At 38.1% G+C, this 26,013-nt stretch overlaps 1 protein-coding gene across 4 annotated transcripts in view; it reads left to right on the top strand.

Annotated features, from left to right (window-relative positions):
• LTK (leukocyte receptor tyrosine kinase) overlaps positions 1-26,013 on the top strand; it is a 138,098-nt gene that overhangs the window by 76,790 nt on the left and 35,295 nt on the right. For all 4 annotated transcript variants that reach the window (XM_040701151.2, XM_046942657.1, XM_004941624.5 and 1 more), the window contains exons 2-6: positions 13,174-13,287; positions 15,986-16,141; positions 16,796-17,018; positions 23,200-23,339; positions 25,330-25,467. In XM_040701151.2, coding sequence (XP_040557085.1) covers positions 13,174-13,287; positions 15,986-16,141; positions 16,796-17,018; positions 23,200-23,339; positions 25,330-25,467 — 771 coding nt within the window. The remainder of the gene's footprint in view (positions 1-13,173; positions 13,288-15,985; positions 16,142-16,795; positions 17,019-23,199; positions 23,340-25,329; positions 25,468-26,013) is intronic.

Below are 26,013 nucleotides of genomic sequence, written 5' to 3'. Positions count from 1 at the left end.
TATGCCTTCAGGGAATGTGAGCAGAACAAGGGCTGTCTTTATTGGGAGGGGTAGATATCTTTTTGGCCTGTTGACATGTGATGGATATTAGCAGCACAAATTACGGGCATTGCTCCAAAGAAAGAACCAACTCATCTATTGAAGAAGCTGGTAAAATGTATATCCTTTCCTTTAACAAAAATAACTGCATTTTTCAAGTCAGGTACTTTAGTGTCTTATCTATTTGTGGCCAAAAAAAACTTTCACAACCAGATGTAAAATTGATAGATGCTCTCATATGATATAGAAAGGATGTGTCCTGTGTATTTGCTCTCCTTTTGTACTCTTGGGGAGCATTTTTAGTAGAACACGGTGTTCAGTGAATTGGGAATGTCTTTAGTCATGATTTCTGCGAAGAAAGGTTATTTATACCTAGAACACTGGTCCTAGGTATATTTATTTCACACGCAGGTGTGTTTACTACAAGATTCCTCTTAACAGTATATAATTTTCTCAGCACTAGAGTAACATATCCCAGGCTAGAGCATATATGCCATTGTTCACAGGTTGTGTCACCATCAAAACTCATCTTCCCTTTTCCCTGCTGCGCAGCACCTATGGACTGTGCTATTCATATTCCTGCTTTGTTTCCTGCAGTTACTGTCTGGGCAAGCGTCTGCTAAAGATGCTTTTTAGGGAGAAAATATTATTTCATGTAAGAAAGTCTTGTAGTCTCTATACTTTTGGGAAGAGCAGATAAATTCTTTGAGGTGGAAAAGAGCAAGAAGTAAGGAGAACATGAAGTAGAAAAGCTGTTTACAATTTCTAAAATATGAATTTGCAATATAAATTCTTACCTCATATGTAGGGACAGAAACTTTCTAGATTTCAGTCACTGATTACATTTCATACTTATATATGTTGTTCTTCTACCTTTGCTAATTTTCTTCAGAGGAATAAGCTTTTTCTCTTGTACGTTCAAAGGCCTGCCTGTTGGGCACGTTGTCTTCACTGCTTGAATTTCATAGAAGATGTTTGTTATGACTTGAAGAAACCACAGCCTCATATAGCTTTAAAAGAGGTGGCCAGCAGCCAGCTTTCAAATAAACACTCTCATCTCTTTCATTAAAAGAAAACATTATCATAATATTAAATTACAACTCAAATGGGGAAGGCGTCTTTTCTTTTGTACCAGATATTGTCCTTTGAAATCATAAAACCCAGATTGATTTTCACATGAGGGTGACTGAGGAGGAGAAAGGGAAAAAATAAATAAAACAGGAACACTGGTTGTTTTTCACATTCCTCTCCTGGTTATGGAAACAAACATTTGGATAACAAGTCTCTCCTTAGCCACTTTCTTTCCCTGAGCTGTAATACTCTCAGTATATTCTATCTTTCCCATCTGTTTCTCCATACTGACAAAAAGGGCTAACATTGCTGCTGTACCATTGTGAAACATTTTTAAGTCAGGTGTTGTAGTCAAGTTCCTGTTGGTGCTGTTATGAGAGAGCAGGAAGCTTGCCAGCGAATCTAGCTGAGATGAAGGAGAAAATTTCATGAAAGAGCTGAGAAAAGGCCAAAGTTTGTCCTGGATAGCAAGCCTCTGAGATGAAAGAGACTAACAACTAGTCCTACTGATTTGTGTTTTTATTTCTTTCTTTTTAAAACAATGCAAATATGTTATCACTCAGACTACCACAGTCACTTTTGTAGAATGCAGAATGGGGTCGTCAAGATAGGACATTAGGAAAGGGACCTGACGAAGCAGCATGCAGCAGTCTGCCTCAGTCAAAGTTTGTGCCAACAACTATCTGCAGATTTTGTGTTCACACAGTTCCTTGCGTCCTAACCCCTTCCAGCTCAGCTGGGGGCTTTATCCCCTGCTGACAGGGATTTTCTTTGGCAGTTGCTTACTGGCTGTCTCAATCACCACATATCACAATGTATTTTGCACTCTAGATGCTACACTGAAAACAAAAATCTGCTTCCTTCTTGATCTTATTTGGGATTTTTTGGTTCTGTACTTTCTTTTGAGGGATTCCAGACACCTGCTTTTCATGTGAATTGTGCTGTTGCTACCTGCTGAAGGTTGCTATTGACCATCTCCATGAATTTTGGATGTTCACTTCTGCCAGCTGCATAATCAGTTGACATTCTTGGTGAAGTTTTGCTGTTGTGGTTTCCCAGTGTGTTAATATTTTAAATCCTCCCCAGTTCATTTGTCCTTAGGTGCAAAGACATTAAGCATGAGCAGTAATGATTATATTCTCCTCTGTTAGCCTGAACTGGTAAGTGGTGAATGGTACATTGCAATAACTGTCACATCAAACTATTTGCAATTTTTCTGAATGTGCTTGCTAAGCACAGTACATTTGAAATTCTTTTGGATCTCTTTGAACCTTTCAGAGTGAGAGGTATAGCCATAAGTGTAGTTTACGATGTTTTGCTATGTTATAGCACTGAAACTCAAAAAGAAACATTAGTATTAGTAGCTTGCTAATAATAGGTACCAATTCTGAATGGATCTATACCAGCATCAGGGCAAGAGCAATCAGGAGCATCATGGTTCTAGTGAGTAGCTGACACTCCACAAACTGAACCTTGTTACCTACTCTCTCTCTGTATGCTTTTTCCTATTGTGAAAGTATTTGTACTGTGTTAGAGTAAGAGATTTGGGCCACATTCTTACACTTCCACACTCAGATCAGCACTTTAAATCACACCTGGCACTTCTGTTGCCATCCTATTTCAACATTAGTACAATTAGTACTATATTAGTGCAACATTCAACAGGAGTACAGTGGCAGTAAACTTTTCATGCTGCAAGAATTTTTGCCTTCTTGTCAGAGACTTCTCATGGAACAGCACAGCATTATAAATAGCTAATTAGCTCTGTATGTCCTTACACAAGTAATAGTGTACCAGCATTTTCCACAAAGTCTCCTAGGAAAAAATAAAGTATCTGGTACCTCTCCATCTTCCCTCTTCTCCTGTGCTTGAGTTGTGGGTGGGTTAGTTGATTTGTTTGTTTTGCTGTTGTTGTTTTTAAAAGTTAGTTTTGGGGTGGGGATAGTTTCTTGTGGACTTTTTTTCTTTAAATGATGAATTTGTGACATCTATGAGTTATCTTTTTGATGGATTTCTCTTACATTTCTAAAGGGATGGTGTAACTCTTCTTCCCTCATTGTTTCATGTTAAAAGGAAATTGAGTGCAGTCTGATTTAAGGAGGATGGGTAAAGACAAGGATAACCCAATCTTCTTAATAAAGCAGTTATTCATTGGTGGTGGTGTTGGAAAAAATAAGAGTAAGAGAAAATTCACAGTGTTAAATACTATAATTTACTATTAATTTCACAGAGAGGATTTTGTAATTTTGAAAAAATACAACATGTTCAGTAGCAGGAAATCATAAACAAAATTTTTAAACATTGGCTTGGTCAAATGAAATGGGCATTTACTCTTTACAGATGACATAATATGCATTAGACTGTCCATTTTATATTTGGTTTAACACTTTTTTCAGCTTGAAATGTGGTGTTTTCTCAAAGTTCCATTTTTTTTCCTTTAACTTGTGTTACTGACGCATCTTAGAAACAATTGTATGGATCAAGCTGGTTGTTTTGTGTGTCCTGTATTTAATTTGATATCTGAGCATTTTCTCAGTATTAAACGTGGAAAATGAATACTTTTATCTGATGGCTGGGCAGACTTGTGCAAATGATTTTGTTTGCTTGAGAACACAGTGCACAACTCTCTTCAGGGCAAAACTATGTTGAGAATCACTTTGCATGGAGTTTGCTCATTGAGTTTTGATTATTGGGATGGCAACAGTCTGAGAGCATATGAGATTTTAGGAATTTTGCTTCTGTTCTAAGTATCCTCTCAGTGTTGTAGAATCCAAGGTAGTTGAGTTCTTCAACAAAGTGTATTCGGGTAGCTTGTAGTGAAGGTAGGAGGTGACATTGTTTATGACATGAAACCACAAAAGCGTGGAACTATCTGCCACACATGGATTAGTTTTCAATCCCTCAATAAATCTCTCAGGAGATTCATTCAGAAACTGAATACTGGAGAAAAGCCTGTAGAATCTACAGCCAAGAGTCGTGGAGAAGGTAGTCAGTGTTGGCTCTGATAGCTCCCGCGTGTGAGCCAGGAGGGGCAAGAACAATAGTAACCAGGCTTGCCTTCACATCACACTTTCCCTTCATTTTGCTTAAAGCACCTTCCACAGGAAGTTGATCCCATCACATGTGTTTTTATACATATGACTTAGCTGGCTAATGGCAGAGTGGGCATGAGAGCCCAGCTCCTGAACAGTGTCTCTGCTGGACGCACAACAGAGATGTTACTCCTCTGTTCTGATGCCTCTTGCATGTCTTGCTCTGGGAAAAGTTAACAGAGGAGGGAGTGTGTCTCACAAAACTGCTTTAAATGCTGTATGCAGTATATTTACAGCTGGCTGATTTGTGCTGTTCTGTAAGAGTTAAGTTCTCAAAGGGGAATCCTTAGATAATAAAGAGCTGTTGGCAGTCATCCTTGTGTCAAAAGCAGATCAAAGAAAAGGAGGTGCAGGAACTGTGCCTTTGTGCTTGGAAAGCCTCCTTGAGCAGAGCAACCCCTGAGGGATTCTTGGTCTAGTGCATACATTTAGAGCATTCCTAAGGCTCTTTCTAGTAAAACAAGGAAGGAAAGGAATGTTAGTAGTTTCTAAGATCAAAGGAGTTCAGGGGCAGCTCAGGGTAATTTTTGTCCTCTCCGCTTTAGCTATGTTGTGTAAAATTAAGCAATTGAAAATAATTTTATGAAATTGAATTCATTGGGATCAATTCCACATTCATTGTAATAATTCAATCAAAATCTGGATCTGAAAATTATATTTCCATTACTTTCTTGCTTGCGTGCAGTTTCTCATTTCCTGTCGGTCTGCAGTGCCATGACATGGAAGCTGAAGGGTAGGGCCGCAGACCTGCCACAGTCAGCAAGAGGCAGAGGCATCCTGAGCATCTGCTAGAGGTTAACTCTGGCAATTATGTTGTTGTAGTAGGTAGTTTTTGTGCAGAAAGCAACATTATGTCTCCCACTTCTCTTTTGCATGGTTTCATTGGTACCTCTGGGCTGTTCATGGGGAGATTTTTTTGGTCTTTTATTGTATGAGTTCATTGAAAATTAAGTATTCTGTCTCATAGGAAATAGTGATTTTAGAAATTTTGTTTTGCTTATAATCATGTTGAAGACTCAAAACCTTAACATTTTTCACAAACCGAATTCCTCCAAATTTATGCTTTGACTTAATCCAAATGAGTCACTTGGAATAGCAAGTCTGTTTTGATAACACTGAAATACTTTCCTTCAGCTAAGTATTAAACCGTTTTACTGTGTTAATGTTAAAAACTTTGAACTCTGGGCAGATTATTGAGTAAATAAGGCACATTCTAACCTTAACGAAATACTCTAACAGTTTCCATGTAAATGCCTGGAATATATTAGTATTTTCTCTTAATGAATGGAACTGGTATTCTCACATGAAATTGTAGCATAAGAGAATAGTCACTGCCTAGGATTTTATGGTCATCATGAGAGCTACTTTTAGTCTTTTGAGGTATTCCTTGCTTCCTCTTTCTAACTCGTTCTGTATCAATAGACTTTACATCTTCCTTCACCTTCCCTTGTGACTAATTATGCCTATCACATCTGTACATGTGAATTCATGCATATATCTCCTTTTAAGCTGCAATTGAAAATCTTTACAAGTATTGTTCTGAAGGAATATGGCAGTAATATTTCTTCCTCTAAATTTATGCCCAAGAGCACAACAATTTCGAAGTGCTGTTCCCTTGGAAAGCAAAAATGTTGGGTATTCCTTCCAGGTTATTTTCTGGGCTGCATAAAACCATCTATTAGATTTGAACACAACAACTTTATCCACCTCAGATGTGTATCTAACATAAACCAGTCATCCAAATTAAGCTACCTTTGTGATGAAGACTGCGTCTTCAGCAGTTTGTTTTAAAATAAGGATCTTTAGGTTCATCTTCATGTTCCTTTCCTATAATGACAAAGCCAGCTTGAAAATCTTTTCCCACAGCTTGTCGTTGTTCTGGTTTTGATAATGAAAATGTTTGTGTGGCTAAGCTATAAACTTGATTGGTGACGTTTTCTAGTCTTTCAGCATTTTGAATGAGAAAGTTTTCTTTAAGAATTAATATACAGTAGTTTTAAAGCTGGAATAAAAACAAACAAAAAATTTTAAAGCTTTGAAAAGGAAATGAAATGTTTAAAAGGATCAGAAATGCTTTTTTTTTTTTTTTTTTTAACTTTCTGATTGATTGAACACTTAGAATGTGGTGGATGCCCCATCCCTGGAGACTTTTAAGGTGAGGCTGGGTCAGGCCCTGAGCGACCTAATCTAGCTGTGGCTGTTCCTGTTCATTTCAGGGGAGATGGACTTAGATGGTCTTTAAAGGTCCCTTTCAACTCAAAGGATTCTATGATTTTTCTTTTCCTTATTGTTTTGGACAGTGTTTCTAAACCTGAGAAGATCTCTATTCCCTGTGAGAAAAACACATGCCTCTCTTAACTTATTTTAAGTGTCTTTTTTTCCCATTAATGTATATGGAGAAGCAAGTGGAGAAAATGAGCCATCGCCCCAGGAATGGTCAATTTTCAAATGTAAGGCCATAGCTCAGACCAATTTAATTTGACCAAGAACAACAAAAGCTTTAGGTCATAGAGACATTGCTCTTATTCACAACTGCTGGTACAACCTGTTAACCCACAGTATCATGTCTGTTCACTAGCAGAAATTGAATGGATGCCTTTTCTACTCGCAGTCACTCCACTCTGAAGAAAGAAGAGAAAATAAGTAATAGAAATGGTAAAGCAAAATGGAGCTGCTCTGAACAGTTATCACAAAGGTCCTTGAAAAACTTTTGAATGCCTTAGGTAGTATATACATACTTCATGGCAGCTTTAGTAGAGGTGAAACTCAGTGCAAAACCTCACCCTTATTATCTGTGAGTAATAAGGAGCTACTATTATAAAAATAGACATACGCGTAATGAACAGCTGTGCTATAAAAAGAGAAATCTTTCTAAGTTAATGTGACAATATATGCAGGCATGAGTATGCACATATATACACTACACAATTAGTAGATTAGAAGGACTCGGTAGATGGCATATTTTTGGATTTCAGGAAACATTTTTGGCATGCTATTTCTCAACAGTAATTAAAATAGTCATTCAGATCTATTTCAGTAGATGTACATGTACACTGAAAATGGCATAATAAATCATAACTAGCAAGTCACTATTCAAGGGCAATATGCCAAATAAGGGCAGTAGTATCAAGAGGAGGACCCAAGACATCTATCTTGTGTGCATCTAACAGGTAGATCTTACACTAAAAATATAGGTGATATGGGCAAAACCTTTTCCCTGTGAGTTCTGTGTGTTAGCTGTTGTGCAGTGGTGGCAACCTGTGGTGTACTACTATGTGCTTGAGCTTAAATGATTCTTTTTTAATTACTGTAATACTTATTTGTTTATTTATTTTTAAGTGCAGCTTAGAGGTTTTATTATAAACAAAATTCTGGGGTTTGAAAGGATAAGTGCATGCTCTGCAGAGCACCACCATTCAGGAAAGGAACTGGCTACTGAGTGACTGAATAGAGAAAGTGAGGAAATGAGAGACAAAGCAACATTTTGTGTGACAAGGGGCAGGCAGGAAGCAGGCATACTGTGAACAGCGGGAAGGAGGACTACGGGAATTTTATACTTTGTAAATGCCTAATCGTTCTGTATGTCATGGAAACTGAAGATGATCTTTGATATTCCAAATGAGCATTGTAGCAGGAAGTTGCTCAGTTCCCAGTTATAAAAAGCTCTTGAGATTGATCCACGTCCCACCCTTCAGGAAAGATTCTTTTCAGTATTTTTCAGGAGAGCAAGAGGGTTGTGTTCTGTCTTCTAAGGATAGGATACCAGATAGAATTACGATAGCTGAACTACCAGGGATAGTTCATACCAGCATAAATGGCTCATTTTAGTTCCACTGAATGTAAATGATTTTAGAGATCTTCTAATGGTTCCAAAGAAGGATATTCAAGATACACTCTTATATGCTGTTCATATTCTGTACATGAAACGATACTGAATGTAAAATAAAACTAAATAAATACTGTGAGTATTCTGCTAGTCAGATATGTTGTATAAGACTTACAGACACAGGTTTCACAAATCCATGTTCTTTGAGAAAAAGAGGCTGTATGGTTTGACTAGCCTCTAGCTTTTTAGAGGAGAAGCAACGTTTTAGATCTGATATGCCAGACTAGTATGATTGGTATTAAATTAGCAATCAATGTGTAGATATTGATGGAAAGGTGAAGAATTCTAAGAATTTGCTTAGAAGAGAGTCAAGATGTTGAGAACAAAATTAATCAAGTCTCAAAGGACTGAAAGAGGAGTTTTTTAATTGTCCACTTGCCATTGTGATAAGGCTGGCTAATAAACAAGTGGAGCTGAAGTGAAATTATTCATTTCTAAACCTAAGTGCTGATAAGATGAAATTCCTCTGACTAGGAGGGAGCATTTCTGTGGCTGAAATTGAAAGACAGAACTAGTTTGAAAACAACAGTACATTGCAAAATTGACATTTCCTCTTTCCACAGCCACTGTACCAGATGATCTTGAAGGCCAAAAGAGAAATTAATACCTAAAACAAATGTTTATGTGCTTGCTGGTGACTGCTGTAGACTGCCAAATCCAATTTAAGACCTGGATAAAATACTATCTAACTCACTGTGTGTAAGAGGAGAAAAAAGTTCTTAATTTGTGGGGGTGAAGTCTTCAAGTGGCATGTTGGAGAGTTTCATTCTGCCAACATGAGATTTCTTGGTGGCTATTGAGTAGATTGCTTTATCTGAATGGGAAACATTGTATTGCATATTAGGATATTGTGTTAGACCTATTGTCTGTAGGCTGAGCTAAGAACTAAGCTCAGATATAAAGCCAGGTGTTACCCAAGTGGAAGTGATTGAAGCTTGAAACTTTTCTTTGCAAAGGGAATGAAATCTAGAGCAGTCTGATATGTACTTAGACATAGGTATTCAAATAAATGAACTTTACTGCCAGAATAACTTCTGAGCTGCTCTATCTGGATACTTCCAGAAGTTGTGGAGAGAAAAATATGGATAGTAATTGAGATGTATGTGTAAATGGCTAAAAATCTGCAAACCCATGGCTAAAAGGGGAGGATCTTCTGATATATAAATAATAATAAAGAAAAAATGATTTTGTTTGCATTAAAAAGAAGTTGGAAAGAAGAAGGTTTAATCATAGAAGGAGCTAGCAATAGAGTTAGGAAGTTTAGAAAGGCTTTCAAGTGCATTAGTAGCAGAAACATCTTAGCAATGGTATTGATTAGTTATAGACATGTGATATGGGGTTATCAACAATAGAGGCAAAAAGGGTTCAATAAACATGACTTGTCTAGGTAAGAAAAAAACAAAACTGATGCTTAATCATAACATACTAATGATGAAAGAGGTTCCGTAACAACACACGGATTTGTGGGAAGGCAGTTGTTAAAACACTCTGTAAAACAACTGGTCAAGACAGCTAGTGTTCAAGAATTTTGAAAGAGTTGGCTAGATCTTTAAAAGACAGAAGTGTTGAGATACTGAAGAAATTCCAGAGAACTGGAAGAAAGTTAATGTTGCGTTAGTAATAAACAAAGGGTAAGTGGAATATGCTGGGTTTAGTTGTATATACTGATACACTCTCTACTCTTGTGAAGTATTTGACTGGATAGTGTGAAGACTGCTGCCTTGACATCAGTCTGAGTAAAAATATCAGAACACGATATAAGACAAAGAGCTAGAAAAAAGTTTACAATTGTTTGTTTATCAAAACAGCTTATTACAAAAGATGTTTTGTTGCAACATCATTTTTAAATGAGTTTTCAAGTTTGAGAGAAGTCCTGGTGTGAATGTAGGACATTCTATTTTCAGTCACATACTTACACAGATAACACTTGATACTGATATTGAAAACTGTATTGATAATCTGCTGATAACATAAAGACTAAGATATGAAGTGATAAGTCAGAGCGTAACTTGCCAACACAGTAAAACTGTGTATCTGAAAGGCAAAGAATGAAGATACAAAGGGTGGAAATGCTTTTTCTGAAACAAAATTTGCCAGGGAGAGATTTGATGTCACAGTGGATAATCAGCTAAGATTTTTTTTTTTTTAACCAAGATGACTGATGAGATTGTATCACAGATAAACAAGGAGATCTCAGGAGAAAGCAGAATGGCCATTCTGTATCACATGAGATTAGTGTGTGCTGACATTTGCCTTTGAGCAAGAATCTTGAAAAATTGAGAGGGATGTAAGAAGACCCCAAGATATTGCTTCTTATAATCAACTTTGGTGAAATTGTGTTTTGTCATATTGCTCTTCTTTCTGATCAATATCACAATTCTGAGCAGAATACAGAAAGTGATGAGGTAAGCAAGGCACACGGACCAACTGATGAGCAAAGAATAAAGAGTTTAACAGCAGGCAGCAGGAGATCACAGTGATGTTTTCAAGGTGAAAGGTTAACAGCTTAAAGTTGTAAATACTCATGAAGGAGGGAGAATATTTATTGAACAGAAAGTGGAAGGTTTAGGAGTAATTGAAAAATAGAAGGATAGGTAGTAGACACAGTCTTCTCATTGTCTAGTCTGACTTCCTGACAGTCAGATCTATTAGTCTGTACATTAACTTGTTTCCCAAGAGAAGTAGTTAGAAATACTGAGTTGCTATTTTGATATTGCAAGGGACAACATGCTACAAAATGCTCTAAATGAAGTTCCTATTTTGGCAGGAAGATGGCTTGACTGAACTGGAGTTGGCTTCCCATCATGAGTTCCAGAAGAATTTTCTGTAGTTTTCTTTTCTTCTGCAAAATAGCATCAGGATTCAGGAAAAATTTCAGCCCTGCAGGTGTCTGAATGCATTTTCTGTAAGGTACTGAAAGAAATGGAATTACTTTCTGAGTGCTGGAGGCTTCTGGTTTTCTGGTGTTCTATCACAGAAAAAGCAATGGATTTGTGCTACATTGTTAAGGGATCCCATATTTTTGTGGTGACAGTTGAGTATTGTTACATTTACTGTTTCTTCCTGATCACTTTATGTTCCTTAATGACAGATTTAACCTATAATCACAGATTTCCTCTCTGTCTTTTATTTCCTATCACTTAAATCATTGCCTTTTGCTGATGGAGACAGAGAAATCAGCTTGTTATACAAAATGGTCCTTATTATTTGTTTAATGTTGACATTCATGTTGTGTGAGGATTGCAGACAGGCATGTATGAGAGGATATGACTGGAAGCACCTCTGGAACTCTTAGTTTCACAGAAAATGAAGTGAAGTTACTGTTAGTGACTATACCTGATAGATCTTCAGTACAGAGAGTCTGAATGAGTGCAAAAGTAATTGAAATGTAAATAGACTGGAATATTACAAAACTACTTTCCAGATCTCATGCATATATGCATCACTTAACCCTCTTCTGATTGTTAGAAGCCAGACATCTTTTGCTCTGGGAAAATAAATGGATGGGTACATGTTTCTGTGAGCAGCGTGAGAGGAGTGGAGGGGCAGGCACTGATTCCTGCTCTCCAGTAATAGGAATAGGACCTGGGAGAACAGCATGGAGCTGCATCAGGGAGAGTTGGGTTGGGGAATTGGAAAATATTTTTCAACAGAGGATGGTGAGGTGCTGGCATAGGATCCCTATGTCAGTGATCATGACACCAAGCTGCTGGAGTTCAAGGAGCGTTTGGACAACACTCTTGGACATGAAGTTTGAATTTGGTTGATCCTGTGTGAAGTCAGAAGTCAGACTAGATGGTCTTTGTGGGTACCTTCCAACTTAGGATATTCTGTCCTTCTACTGATTTGCTGCAGCTTGGTAGCTGTTCTAATTGTCCTTTCCTCAGGAGCATGTGCAGACTGACAAGCATCCGTGTTTAGTACTATAATAAGGATGTAATTCTTATAATATGGAACATTTTGCAGCATTTTACTCACCGTGGGATGCATGTTGTCATATATATTAAAATGCAAATAGTTGTAGCCATTTAAAATCAGACCAGATATTGCTGGGGAGAAAAAAAAAAACAAAACCAGAAACCTAAAAGCAGTGATAAATTCAAGAAAATTGAACGTATCTTCAAGATTTTTTTTTTTCAGATACTACTGCGTGTTTTCATAAAACCACTGTACCAGTTAATCCTATTTTGAATAGCTTAGCTGTTATCAATGGCACTGTACATCCTTGTCTCAAGTGCAATTATTTGTTTTGCTTTGGACAACGTTAATCTGATCCAGAGAAACACCTTGGTTTAAAAATAGTGAATGTTAGCATGATGGATTTAATATTCCCATTGAAGAGTGAAGTAGAACATAACTACTATTGCCTTTTATATTTTCTGAGACTTTGATCTTTTTTTCCCCAACACAACCAAACTTTAGAACAGGACTCTAAGATTTGATGTGAATAAAAATGCACAAATGCATATATATTGATGTCATAATATGATCAAATGTCACAATTATCATTGAAAGGTTTTTTACTTATATGACAAAGGGATTTGTGAGATAGAGCAATGGAAGTAGATTAACAAGAATTCTGCTGAAGAGGCTACGTGTTGCTAGATATCAGATACAAGGAAGTTACCTGATTCCTTTGCAAGTCTCAGCCTTTATACATAGCAGTAAGGAGTAAATGTTTTCTGGATGTGTGATTAATGCAAAGGTTTCATTAATGTTAGTTAATGTGTTTCCAGAAAAAAAAGATACAGTTGCTGGCAGGCAGCAGTGGGCCTGCTATTCAGCTGTACAGTTGCTACAACACAGGCGCTACTGGAACACAGAGTCCACTTAGGAGTTTTACACTGATAAAAAGAAGGATAGATAAAGAATAGCAAAGAACACAATAGTAAATAAAATATTTTGTTGTAGAAGTGGCAGACTATTTTGAAACATTATCAGGACAGTATTACCTCTGTACACTGTAATGAGAGTGGATTGATACAATGAAGCTCTGTTAAATCTGTGTTCATGTTTAACAATATGGGAATATAGTTTTGTGCAGAAACATCAAATTCTTCTCCTGTTGTTTCTGTTTTGTTATAGTTGTTGTCTCCTGTTCTGGATCACATGAAGTAAACTCTTCTGCACCAATTCCTCCTGAGAAGTTCTCCCTGATAAGAAATAGGATGGTGTCATTTCTTCAGCCTTCTGAACCAGGTACCACAGGTCCTCTTCTTTACATTCACCTTATTTCTACTTCAAAATCTAGGTGCAAGTGAGATGCTGGCAGTCACAGGATCCTTCAGAAAGCTGTGCCAGTGAGTTCCTGGCTGGAAATAGCACAGTGACTCAGAAAGACCAGTGTAATGTTAAGGGAATTCTTCATAAATAAAATAAAAATCTTCTTGTTCTTTAAACAAAAGCTATGTAGTTGAGCTATAGCAACCATAGAATAAAGTAGCTTTCTTGACACCAAATGAAGGTTTTTTCTAATTGGAGTTTTCAGTTTTTTAGGAATTTTTAAAGCACAGTGAGCTGAACAAAAATGCCTGTGAGATGTATTGTTCTTACTGTGTTGCCAGAATAAATGCCACATTTCATAAGCACTGAAGAGAAAGGAGCCAGTTGTCATCAGCGGTGTGGAAATGTGGGAATTGAAGGGGTGCCTTTCCATTTAGTGAAATAATCACTTAGGTTGGAAGAGACCTCTTCAGATCACCTAGTCCAATCCACTTGCTCAGTGAGGGTCACTGAAAGCAAGTTGCCCATGACCCCACTGGGCTTTCAGTAACTCTGAGATGGCAAATGTGCAACTTAAATATGCAGCACGTTTCCAGTGCTTTACCACTCTCAAGTGTTTTCTTATGTTCAGACTGAATTTCCTGTTTTTTTTACTTTGTGCCAATTACCTTTTTTTTTTCCTTTCTCCTGCACTGGGCAGTAGTGAGAATTGTCTGGCTTCCTCTTCATTCAATCCCATTAGGTGTTTATATGCATTGATAAAAAACTCCCATGAGCCTTCTCCATGCTGAACAGTTCCACTCAGTCAGCCTCTCTTCATGTATGGTCCAGTCCCTCAACAATACTTGTGGGCCTGTGTTGGACTCATTACAGCAAATCTGTATCTTTCTTGATACAGAAGTGGTGGGAGATCACAGCCTGTTCCAAGCCACAGTGATATACAGCTCCATAACATTCATATTTCTCTCAATTCTGCATGCTCAGTGGTGTGCGTAAACATAGTTACAGTTAAATTTAGAAATTAGGCAAACTTGTCTACTTTGTCTGTTGTACTCAGAAGGTGCTTTTTTTCCCATGACAGCTTTCATTACATCTTGTTTTTCCTGAAAGTTAAAGTATCACAGATCCTCTGAAGGCTCTTTTTATTTTCTTCTGTCCCATTTGTTTTGCCTAGTCAACAGCCTGTCACTGTTATATTCCTGACCTTAATTCTGTTCTTAATTCCTACCTTCTCTTCTTCCAAGTAGTAGAGTTACCAAAGAGGTAAAATTGTGTCATTTATGAGTACAAGGTCTAAATACCCTCTGAATGACAGGAACCCAAATATGAATGTTTACTCTTAGAGTTTCTCATATGGCCTGTGGGTCCTCAAGTTATTACTGTAATATTATTATTACTATTGAAAATAAATATTGTGCAAGTTAATATAGCTTACTGTATCTATTCAGCTCCATTCTGTGTGGGAGAGCTTTGTACAGCTAACATCTCTTCAGGGAGTTTGTATTAGATTGATGAGAGAACAGTGAATTACTTGTCTGGTTTATAATATGCTGATGATGAAAAATTCTGCCTAGGATGATCTAGTGTTCTCAGTGCTGTGAATGGACTCTGGAGTTGTTAGGAGGGCATTCTTGTCTGTCTTGCTGGAGAAAAGCAAAAATGCTGGGGGAAAATAAAAAAAGAAAAGAATATATAAAGCTTGCTTCGCTCAGCTATTCTGCTTAGGGCTTAATTTGTTCCTCTCTGTTAAAATGCTAAATCCTTACAGTTTCAATATCCTTGCTGCAGTAGATATTATTGTCATTCAGAATGTTACATACTTAGGTTGCTCCAAAATAATGCCTCCAATTTATTTCCATGGAAACGGCAACAGATACAAAGAGCACAGCAATACTATTTGATAGAGCAAATTCTCAGCTACAGAATGACATTTTTTAACATATTCAACACCTTTAACTATGCACTGTTGCCAGAGCTGGCACGCTGCATTTGTAACAATCTGCATCAATGGAGATGATGTACCACTACATCAGTGCTGTTGCCACTACTGAAACACATTACCCACTGCCTCACTGTGCTCACTTCCGCTGTTCAGCCTCCATAACTGTTCAGCAAGTATCAGTGAATGTCAGTTGGATGTGATTTTTTCTCCATAGAGGATTTCAATTACATGCTTTTTCTTCATACACATTTCTATGTCAGACGCCATTTTGTCAGACTGTCCATCTAATGCCATCTATTGTACAGCAATAAAATGTAACAGAATATTGGTGGGAAGGTTCAACCTCTGCTGCCTTACCACCAACATCCCCATCTGACTTTGTGGGCCAACATTATAAAATAGGAGGCATTACCTCATTACCTTTGAAGCAGCCCTTGTACCTGTGGGTTGACCATCCACTAATATAAATTCACTGTTGCTACTGGTGGGGAGATGCTGATTTATATCTGCCAAGAATTTGCAGAGTTGTTTTTCTCCCAGGTATGTTCCTTCACCTGCTCTGGAAGAGATTCTTTGTTGTTATTGCACAAAACAGCTTTCTCTTTTCCCTTCTAGTCTTTCATTTCTTGAGAGAGACTCCATATACCGTAGATCTGCTCATTTATGTCCCTACATAGGCCTGCTGCTTGAACTGGAGAAAGCCTCAATGAAAACTTTTACTTCTCGTGACAGAAATCTCTTGTATCATCGGCTCAAGCTGCTCATGGATGACGTCTACAGATAGTTTTGGAAAACCAGACTGGGTATTATCTTCAGTCAGTGTCCTGGTGTCTCAGGAGAGGCAGCAGCTGCTTCTGGAAAATAGCTCCTCCCAAGGAGGTGTTGAAGGTAGGCAGAGTTACAGTTTCCCCCCAGTGGACATTTGCTTTCTCCCAGCACCAGTAATAGCTGTGGGCAGCAGCAATAGGAGTTGACAGACTGAGACCTCAGTCACATATCTTTAAAAATACTGCCATATGCTGGTTCGGATGTGCAACTATCAGGTACATTGTGCCTAAAATAATCTGTTACTGAGAGCCTTATGATTTATATTATCATTATATGTGCCTGCTTTGTGTATACATGTACCTTGTGTCTAGCCAGATCATTTATATATTCCTTTTGTTTCTCCATGTTTTAGCATTAACTGCTTCTGCTTACACATGGATTTTTGTTATGAAACTCAATCCTTTACAAGCAGATCTAGCTCCTCATGTCTGCTGGCTGACTTGAGAAATCTTCAGCTTTTGTTTTGTTGGACATATTCACTCTGCTTTGTTTGGATTCTTCTCTTCTCGTGCCTTCTATTGCTTCTTTATGTATTTCCCTCCTTTAGTCTCCTTTCTTTATTTTCTGTTATCTGTACTTACTTTGTGCATAGTCCTCTGCTTTCGTCTTGAGATCTTTCTTCAAACTCTTTATCTATTTTCATATTATTATAGCTCTTCCATCCACAATATGTCCTTTTTTATTATTATTTTCTTTTTTCTTTTCTTCTCACAGGAGACATTTTCCTTCTGAACATGAGTAGGCTGCCAGATAGATGCAAGTTCAGCCTCCACAGCCCAATCCTGCCTGGGAGCGTGGACTCTTGTTTGCTGGAACTAGCTGTATATTCACAGGATGCTGTTCCTCTTCTCCAGCGGTTCACAGTTGAAATCAGATATGTGGACACAAACAGAAATATAATAATTTCTCTGAAAGTTGGCCATGAAGAGGATGCTGGGTAAGATGATCAATTTGCAGCTCTTTAGACTTTAAATTGCAGGGTAGGGTGGAGTCCTTCTGGGCCACTGTTTTTCAGTGTCTTCTCTCTCCTTGAGATTATTGCTTCTGTTCGAGCAGAAAATAAGTAGAACTGTCAGGACTGAGTTGTGCAGCAGCTTCCTGAGGGGATGTCTGTAATAGACACAGGTTATGTTTGCCCCCTTTGCAAAGAACACATTTAGTTAGGAGTCATTCTTTCTCCCTCACATTCAGGAGAGTCGAGAGTGGCTGACTCCTTCACTGATTGTGGGAGTATAGAATTTAAAATGCACTCAGTCCAAAGGCTGTATTGGTGAAATGACTGATGTCTCTAAGTATTCAAGGGGTCCTGTTATAGTCAGATTTTGAGACAGGGCTCATTCTGCCTCTTTTGTAATTTCTTCCTCTGTCTGCTAAGTTCAGGAGCATCCTCTTTTGTTTTATCTGTAGAGTTCAGAGAGTGGAAAAGCAAAGGTTAGAGGTGACGAGATGGAAGGGGAAAAAAAAAAAAAAAAAGAAGGAATTGCAGCAACCCTGGATCTTGTCCTGCGTTTTCTACTCTGATCTTTCCCACATTTATTTTTTTTTATTCCTGCATGAAGCAGAATGCAGTGAGGAGAAAAAATGGGTAAAGGGAATGAATCATAACAGGAAAAGAAGGAGAAAGGTCCACGTGTCATCTGATTTTGCCATTTTCCATGTGCTTGCTTTTTCCTTCCCTGCAATCTGTCTTGTGAGAACCTGGGTCAGGCACACAACAGAGCTTTTTATTTCCATCACCTGACTGACTCCCATGGAGAAGTTAAGCAATAGATCCCAGTGCTTGTTTTCTTTGAATTCTTTGGCACTTCTCAGGCTGCCATGGAGATCTTCAGCCAAGACTTCTGGTCAGCCAAAGACAGCAGAGTTTGACTAAGAAAACTTATTTTACTTCAGATCCATCTCTCACTCTTAGCTGTTGCTCACTTCCTTCCTGGCTACTCCTTCCTCTTATTTTTGCCAGTTTCACAAGAAATCTGTAACATTTTCTGGGATATATTTCTAACCTCCTTTTTCACCTGCTTTAAGTACTTGACAAGCCTCTACTTGCCTAAGCAACTGCAGCCACAGTTCCCCAGAATTAACTCATGAAATACCCTTTGAGATACCTACCTACCCAGAGCAGGCTTTGATCACAGACAGTGTAGCATTTCAGAAATGAGCCATAGTCATTGCTTATGAGCTTATTTGAGCACTACAAAACAATTCTACATAAAATTATTGTCTAAATTATTGTCTGAAAGTGACGTTATTTACACACCTTGGAATGGAATTAGCATCACTGGAAATTGGTATGACCATTGGTATTAGTGAAATGAAGCACTAGTAAAAACTGAGGCTTTAGTTTTAAGAATTTAAAGGTGGAAGGTGATTGACTCCTAACTCAAAATAGAAAAGAGGGGAAGGAAGAAACACAGAATAGTTAGGAACTACTTTAGGTCAAATATCCTTAATTTACTTTTATCCTTATGGAGCAACTCTTTAAAATCTCTGCACAGTTCCAGAAAAATTTGTGTGTGCGGGCAGAACAAAATTTATTTCTACAGTGTTTGAGCTGCTTCTTATTAGGCAGATACTCTGAAATAAGCAGTCTTTCTGTGATTAAGATTTAAATAGTATTGGTTGTTAAGAACAGACCATCTTGAAACATTCCCACTTTCCAGAGAGAGTAGAAGTTATACACACTTTCATGTGCTACCCAATCACAGCTGCACAATTTGTAGAATAAAAGGAAGATAATGGAGTGACCTAGAGATAAATGCCTATGCGTAATACATATTTTAATCTTCAGTTGCTACTGAGAGATTATCTTGAAGTCAGAGTGGAAAAACAAGAAATAGAAAGAAGGCTAGCTATCACTTTTTCAGATAATCAGTCCAGAAAATCCTGTTCAGTTCTCTCTGTCATCCTTTAATTCCAAAATCAAGCTGTGCTTCATCATGAATTCCAGCAATACTAAATCACTTCAGTAAACTGCCCTCCTTCTGGTCCTGGAAGTTTTCTGCTGATTGTTTCTTCCTTCAAGGTCCACCAGCTATACAGTTCTCTAAAGCTGAGAGGTATGTCACTCATAAGAAAAAGTTGTCCTGACCACCTCACTAACTATTAGGTTTTATCTGTAGTATTGAAGCTGCCACCCATTATTTGCAAATGCACTGTAACAAAAGAGAAAAGGAACAGACAGACCTTCAGGCACTAAGTTCCCAGATAAGTAGGGCAAACTCATGCTTTTTTTTTGTTATTTTATGCTACACCTATAACATATGAGTATTCTGAGCCTCTCAGTTAGAGGGAGAGCTGCTGTGGGAGTGAGGTGTTTGAAATTCTACATATTTACAAAAATATATATAAAATTATTTTTGTTATTAATAATAATTATTATTATTAGATCAAACATCAAGAACCTACATTTTTTGCTTGCAGGTCCAAGCTTTCTTCATCTGGCTCTTGGCTCAAAGCTGTCTTTACTTTCTTACAGTTACAGTCTTGGTGCTTGTTCAGATCACTGATAATGTCTTTCTGACTACTTTGCTTACCCCACCTTTTTCCTTGTTATCATACAGAGCAAAAAATTAGTCACACCTGAAAACTCTTGTGAAAAGTCCTATGTGGTTTTGTTTTGAATGATTTCACTTGTATTTGCTGTTGACCACAATTGTTTCAGTGTTGTCAGTCAAAAATGTTTCAATAACAGAATTTGTTTCTTTTAGCTCTAAATACTCAAACTTCAATGAAAATAAAAAAGCACTGCTTGGGGAAGTGATAATCTTTTCCCTTTCTGTGGTAGAGTGTGATCAGTAAGCTGGGTTATTGTTTTCTGTTTTCTTTCTAAAACATAAAGCAGTGGTCGTGGTACTCTTGGTAGTCCAATAAAGAGTGAGTTCAAGGCCACATGCAGAAATGGTCATCAGTTAGCCAACCTCACAAAAGGATTACTGCTTAGTTTTCCCTATCTTTACTGCTTTTTTCTTTTTTTTTTTTCTCCTTTAATTTTGTGGAGCAGAGTTGCTAAAATGCCCTGCCAGCTTCTGAGACAGCTATAGAAACTCACCATCTTTGAGACTTCCATTCACCCAGTCTGGGTTTAATGTCAACAGAAGTTCTTTAACTTCTGCTCTTATATGTAGAGGTATTGCCATGTAGCTGATCTGAATGTCTGGAAACACCTAAGGTCATTTGGAATTAATAAATTAGGTGTCCAACTCCATAAGCCTTTGAAAGGGAATAGTCTGGTAAGCATCCTCAGAAAATGCCTAATGCACACTGACAGCAATGAGCACAGCTATTTAAATTAAAAAATAAAGCTACAAAAGGAGAGACTGCACTGCTGTTATGTAAGACCGATTTTGAACTCTACTCTAGGAGTATGGTTTACTACCTCTCATGCTTCTGTTGAAATTGCACCCAAAAATATTCTGGGCCAAGAAAGAAAGATCTGTAGCTGGTTAGTAAGGGCAGGAGTTGCAGGCATATGTTCTGTTCTGTCATCTATTTCTTCTTGCATCCAATGACTAGCTTCCTATACGTGGAAAAGAAATGTAAAGCCTCTAATTTGTATGTTCACTGATAGTACCTTGGGGCAGTTAGCATAACTTTCTGCAGTCACTGCTGTAGTGTCCCCCAGTTCAGAAAAGGTTTCAGCTTTCTTGTTAGGGTTTTTTAATTTGTCACTCTTAATGAAGAAATCGTTCTTAATAATAAAACAATCTCTCTTAAAATGCATGATCGTGTTGGGGATGGAAAGATATGGCATAGCAGAGATGAGTAAGGAAAGGAAAAAGCTTTTGTTTAGCCAAGGCTAGTGAAAATCAAAAATGGAAATTATGGGTTGGCGGGGCAAATCTTCAATTTTTTTGCCTTAGGCATCAGATTGCTTGCAACTCCATATATCTGTGCAAATTTCTCAAAATGATGTCAGATTCTGACAGCCCTTCTATACATACAGAGTAGTTTTAACATCTGTATTTAGAAGGAGAATATTACCTCATTAGTTGAGATCTGGCTTGACATAAAATCGATAGTAAAGATATTGCCAAGCTTGGCTTATCTGAAAGCCTGCTACAATGATCCATCTTCTTAGTAGCTCAACAATGGGCTTTGTTCCTGATTCCATTAAGAAAATTAAGTTGGTTCTGACAATCCCTTGCTTGGATGCTGGGACCGAGCAAATATTTGCAGTATTAGAAATCTTGTTGCTGTTGTATGTTGAGGTGGAGGGTTTGTCTGAGTGGGAATGCCTTGATGATGATGAGACTCTGTACTTCTAAGTATTCTGGGTGATGGAAAGTTGCTTGTTTTTGTGGTCTCCGGATGCTTACAAGCTTTTCCAGTGGTGGTATATAAAATGACTAAAATTTCAGTGTTAGGGATCTTTCAGTGCAGAACTGGAACGTTTCATGGGACCTTAGGGCTCTGACTCAAAAGAGCTGCCAGTTCACACAAACAGTGATTTAAGATATTAGTCCTCTTCTTCTATCAGAGGCCACTGTCCTCCCAGCTGAGATGACAGGGAAGATGGTGTGTCTTTCTCAGATGTGATGTTTCAGAAGTTTATTGACTTAGATAGCCAGTGGTTGAACATCATTTTGAAGTACTAGGCTGTAAAACTGCAAGATTCAGAGTGTGTGACTTGTAAACCATATACAATTAAGGTGCAGAAGTGAAATGAGTCATTGTTTTCAGCTGTGGAAAGTAATCTCTTTAGTTGCTAACATAAACATAACACCAGTTGTGAATTATGGGCTGGCTGCTGTGGGTTCCTGTGCTTAGGATTAGGATAACAGTGGTGATGTTTGGGGGCTGTGTTGTAGCTTGGTGGAGGTAGTCAGTGGTTAGCAGGTCTTGTATGCTTAGTAGTTAAACACAAAAGATGTAGAGACTGTCCTTATCTCCAGTGGCTTGTTGAACCAATTAGCTTAAGGCCCACTGATTTTTTTGAGGCCAAGTGAGTGCAATGGAATGATGAGCAAAGCTTTATCATGTAGCAGAAATGATACAGTTCTGGGTCAGAGGTGAATGCTCTTGGATGTTGCAGCTTGGCTGAGGGAATATATCTGTGTGTCTTAGTACTGAATATTCCTGAAGCTGCACTTTAATGCAAAATGAAAAACTAAGCAGCAGCAAGCAAAAGTAGAGAAGGGTAAAAACAAATTAAATTGTTTCAACTTATTTTCAAGTTGCCAATTAGGTAGTATGTAATTTTCACATTGTGTCCAGTAAGCATGTGTTTGTCATCTAAGAGTTGCCTTTGAACCTGTTCCTGATGCAGGCTAGGGGCAGGCGATCATTCCATGGCAGCTAAAGCATTTCCTAAATGAGAAAGCATTAACAGGAGAACAGAGCCTTATTAATACATCTTGACACTCTGGTGAGGCCTCCTTCCAGCTACTAGTGCTTTCTTCTTCCCCCACTGGCTTAGAGTTACTCACTGAGGGTGCCAGCAACAACATCAGTGTGTGGGTGGATTATAGATAAATGTATCTATCTGGTACTCTTTTCAAGAGAGTTTATAACAGGAATTCCTCTGTACCTATCCTTTCTACAACCTCTTTACAAAACAGTAACGTATAGTTTTAAATGTACTTACTTGTTCTCTTACCATGAGGTGGAAGGACAGAGGTTTTGTTTGTTTTTAAAAAGATTGTTGGGAATCTTGTAGGTTTTTGTTTTTTTTTTAAATCTACACCGGGGTACCCTGACTCCAGATAGACTGATTTGAGCGAGGCACTTTGAAAATTCCCATTGGATGCCACTGTCTAGCTTTGAATGCCTAGCAGCCATCTTTAAAATTAGAGTGCATGCCACCATCTAGCTTTCTCTGAACTGCCACAAGGGCTCTATGGTTGAGATACCTTTGATGTCTAGGAGTTACGCTGTTTGTTGTGTGGGGAAATGTAAGTTACAACAATAGGAGCTGCGGCAAGGATAACTGAATATGAACTTTTTAGGTAGAATGTAATTTGTTTTAAATGAATGCCTGCTATGTTGTACTTTATATTCATTAATTCCTTCCCCATGTTAATACCATCGCTTCTATTTGGTGCAGTATAGAATCTGTGCTAGATACTCTGTGGACTCCAGCATGCTCTTTGTACATCTGATAGCTCCGTGTTGTATTCTAGGGTGAAATGGAAATCCATGATGGCTCAGATTGGCCGAATAGAAAGACCTTTTAAAATCACCTTGCTGTATTCGAACTGTGGCGCTCAAGAGGCTGGACTGCTGGCAGTGGGCTCCTTGCAGCTCAGAAACTGCTTCCATGGTATGTTGCAATACAATCAGGATTGGAATAATCAAATGCAGGCATAAAAGAGAAGCAGTATCCTCACAAAAACTGGTGAATGTGATTAACGATTTGGTCAGATAGGACATACATGAAAGCTGAGTGTCCTCTATGATTTTTGGCAGTGCTTACCTGTCGAGGGTCATATTTGAATGTATTTTGTGTGCACATGTGCACATGCTCAGAAAGCAGAGATGAAGTGCAAAATTGAACTGATTTCAGTACTGTTCTCTGCTTTTCATTACACTTGCTTTGCACTGACGCTCATACAAATGTATAAAAAAGTAACAGGGCTCATGCTGGATCCAGCAACAGGGATGGAGAGAAGTATCTGCCTAGGTTATTTTAGCATTTACTGTTTTTCTTTCTCAAATAGTAGCAAAAGGCTACCCTGTGTCACCAAAGCCTTTTCCATACTGGGGCTCTATCTTGCAAATTCATGAAGAAAAGCTACTCTGTCGTGTCTATTTGCTACTGCCAGGCTGAGAACTTCTGTACAAAATGAAAATAATTTGAATGTAATTTATCCAAAGTACTGAGTGCTCAGCTCAGAAATGATCAGTTTTACCTAGCATTTTCAGTCCTATTGCCAGTGTCATGCAAGTGATCCTCAGTACATGTGCAGAACGCTGCTAATGTCATTCAGGTTTCTGGGAAGTGTATGAGTCTGTTGGTGCAGGCAGCCTGTAAGTTGGAGACATAATCATCTTCACTTCCTGGTTTTCATTCATTAATATAATGCTATTGCTTCTGTTTTGCAGACACTGTAGAATTAGCTTTGAATAGAAATGTAAGATCTAAGAAGTTTCAAATGTAAGAATACTGATTTCACTGAGCTGTTTCATCATATATCACGAGACTGTTTTTAATCATACTAGAGATTTAATTTTATTGCAGTCAGTCTTTTAATTTAACAGATAATATACTTTTAATGCAATGTTTTTCACAGTCTTGGAGTTTCTGAGGGGATGCATACAGCCTGAAGCATTGAAACCTCCAAATGTCCTTAAACAAGCTGTTGCATGTACCCAGCACAACACAGTACCCTGAAAAAATGATGTTTCAGATGTCCTTTCATCCTCCTGGGGTTTTTTTCCTAAGTTTTGCATTTTTTCCAGAGCAGTAACAATTGTAATAGAACATCTGTGCAGAGCTCTGCTAACAGGGAGCAGGTCCAGAAGGGACTTTCACACACCTGCAGATCCACAATGAATCTGTGCACACACATATCCACAGTGAATCTGTGCACACACAACACAGGCTTGCTACACTGAGTCATGATTTCAGGAAATATCACACTTAAAAATTGTATGCAGCCTGTTGCTGAGTACTCATGTGGTTAGTTCGGTACTCCTGGAGTGTAGGTGGATAGGCTAGTTGGGATGCATGAGTGAGCCAGCCTGCTGAGGAAACATCTTTCTTCGTGGGCTGGATGCCACAAGGATGGCATAACAATATGTCAGCAGCACAAGTATTAGTCGAGCCTGATCCTCAACTGGCCATAACAATGTGTCCGTCAGGCCTAGAGATAAATGCATATTGCTGCCTCCAGCAGCAGTGTCATGCAGCATGCCACTGCTGTCTGACAGGTGCATGTCACATGTGAAGAACTGAAGAATACACCATGGTAGAAAACTGTAGGATCCTCAGCAAACACAAAATTAAAATCTCATTGCCTGAAGATAGCACAAACACAGCAGAAGATAGTGTGTGCAGGAAAGAGAAAGGAGCAATGAATTTGGTCTGTGTGACAGCTGAGGCAATCTTGAGAATCTCATGCTGGACAGAAACATGTGTGGCAAAGATCACAGCTAAGTATCATTTATCACCCAGAGGATACTCTCTGAGGTCATATATGTGAAGGCTGATGCACATGCAGGAATGTATAAATTCTGCTGATTCATCTCTGAGCTTCTTTCTCTCTCTCTCTTTTTTTTTTCTTTTTCTTTTTTTTTTTTTTTTCCTTTAGATAAAGAAAACCCAGATCTTTCTATATATAACAAAGGCTCTTCCTTCCCCTGCCTTCACGGAGGCTGTGTTAGCCACTTACAAATCTGTGAATTCATCAGTGATTGCCCTACCAAAGAAGTGGAAGGAGTGAGATGTGGTGAGTATATGGCATGGCACTTTGTGGGAACCTTCATTCTATTAGAATAATCAGTTTAGAACAAAATATAGGTTAAATTGATTCTATTTCTAGACTAATTCATTATTAAGCCTCCTGTAATAATTTAACCTATTTTTATTATTTTATTATCAAGATTCTTCTTGAAAATTCTCTCCATATAGGATAAAATTGATTTATTATTATTTTTAATACTGCAATAACACATTCAGTGACCTGTGTTTCATAGTCACTGTTGCTTCAGAGAAAAGCAAAATCTTATTTGCATGTTTATGGCTGGTGGGTAAGAAATTCCCTATGGACTCAATGTCTGAGCCTCCCTTCAGTGGAAAATGCTGATCATTATTTTTGTGCCAACTACCAACATGATCAGTCACAAATCTGTCCCTCCAAGATGTATAAGTTCTCATCTTACATATCCTGACAAAGAAAGACTCTAAACAAGTACACCTAGTGCTGAGAAACCTTATTTGGATGTTTTGGTTTTTTTTGCAATTATGGTGACAGAGATCTAGAATAATCTGTTGA

The sequence above is a fragment of the Gallus gallus genome, chromosome 5 (genome assembly GCF_016699485.2).
Source record: "Gallus gallus isolate bGalGal1 chromosome 5, bGalGal1.mat.broiler.GRCg7b, whole genome shotgun sequence".
Taxonomy (NCBI): domain Eukaryota; kingdom Metazoa; phylum Chordata; class Aves; order Galliformes; family Phasianidae; genus Gallus; species Gallus gallus.
The sequence above is the reverse complement of the archived record's forward strand: the minus strand, read 5'-3'. Positions and strand labels throughout refer to the sequence as shown.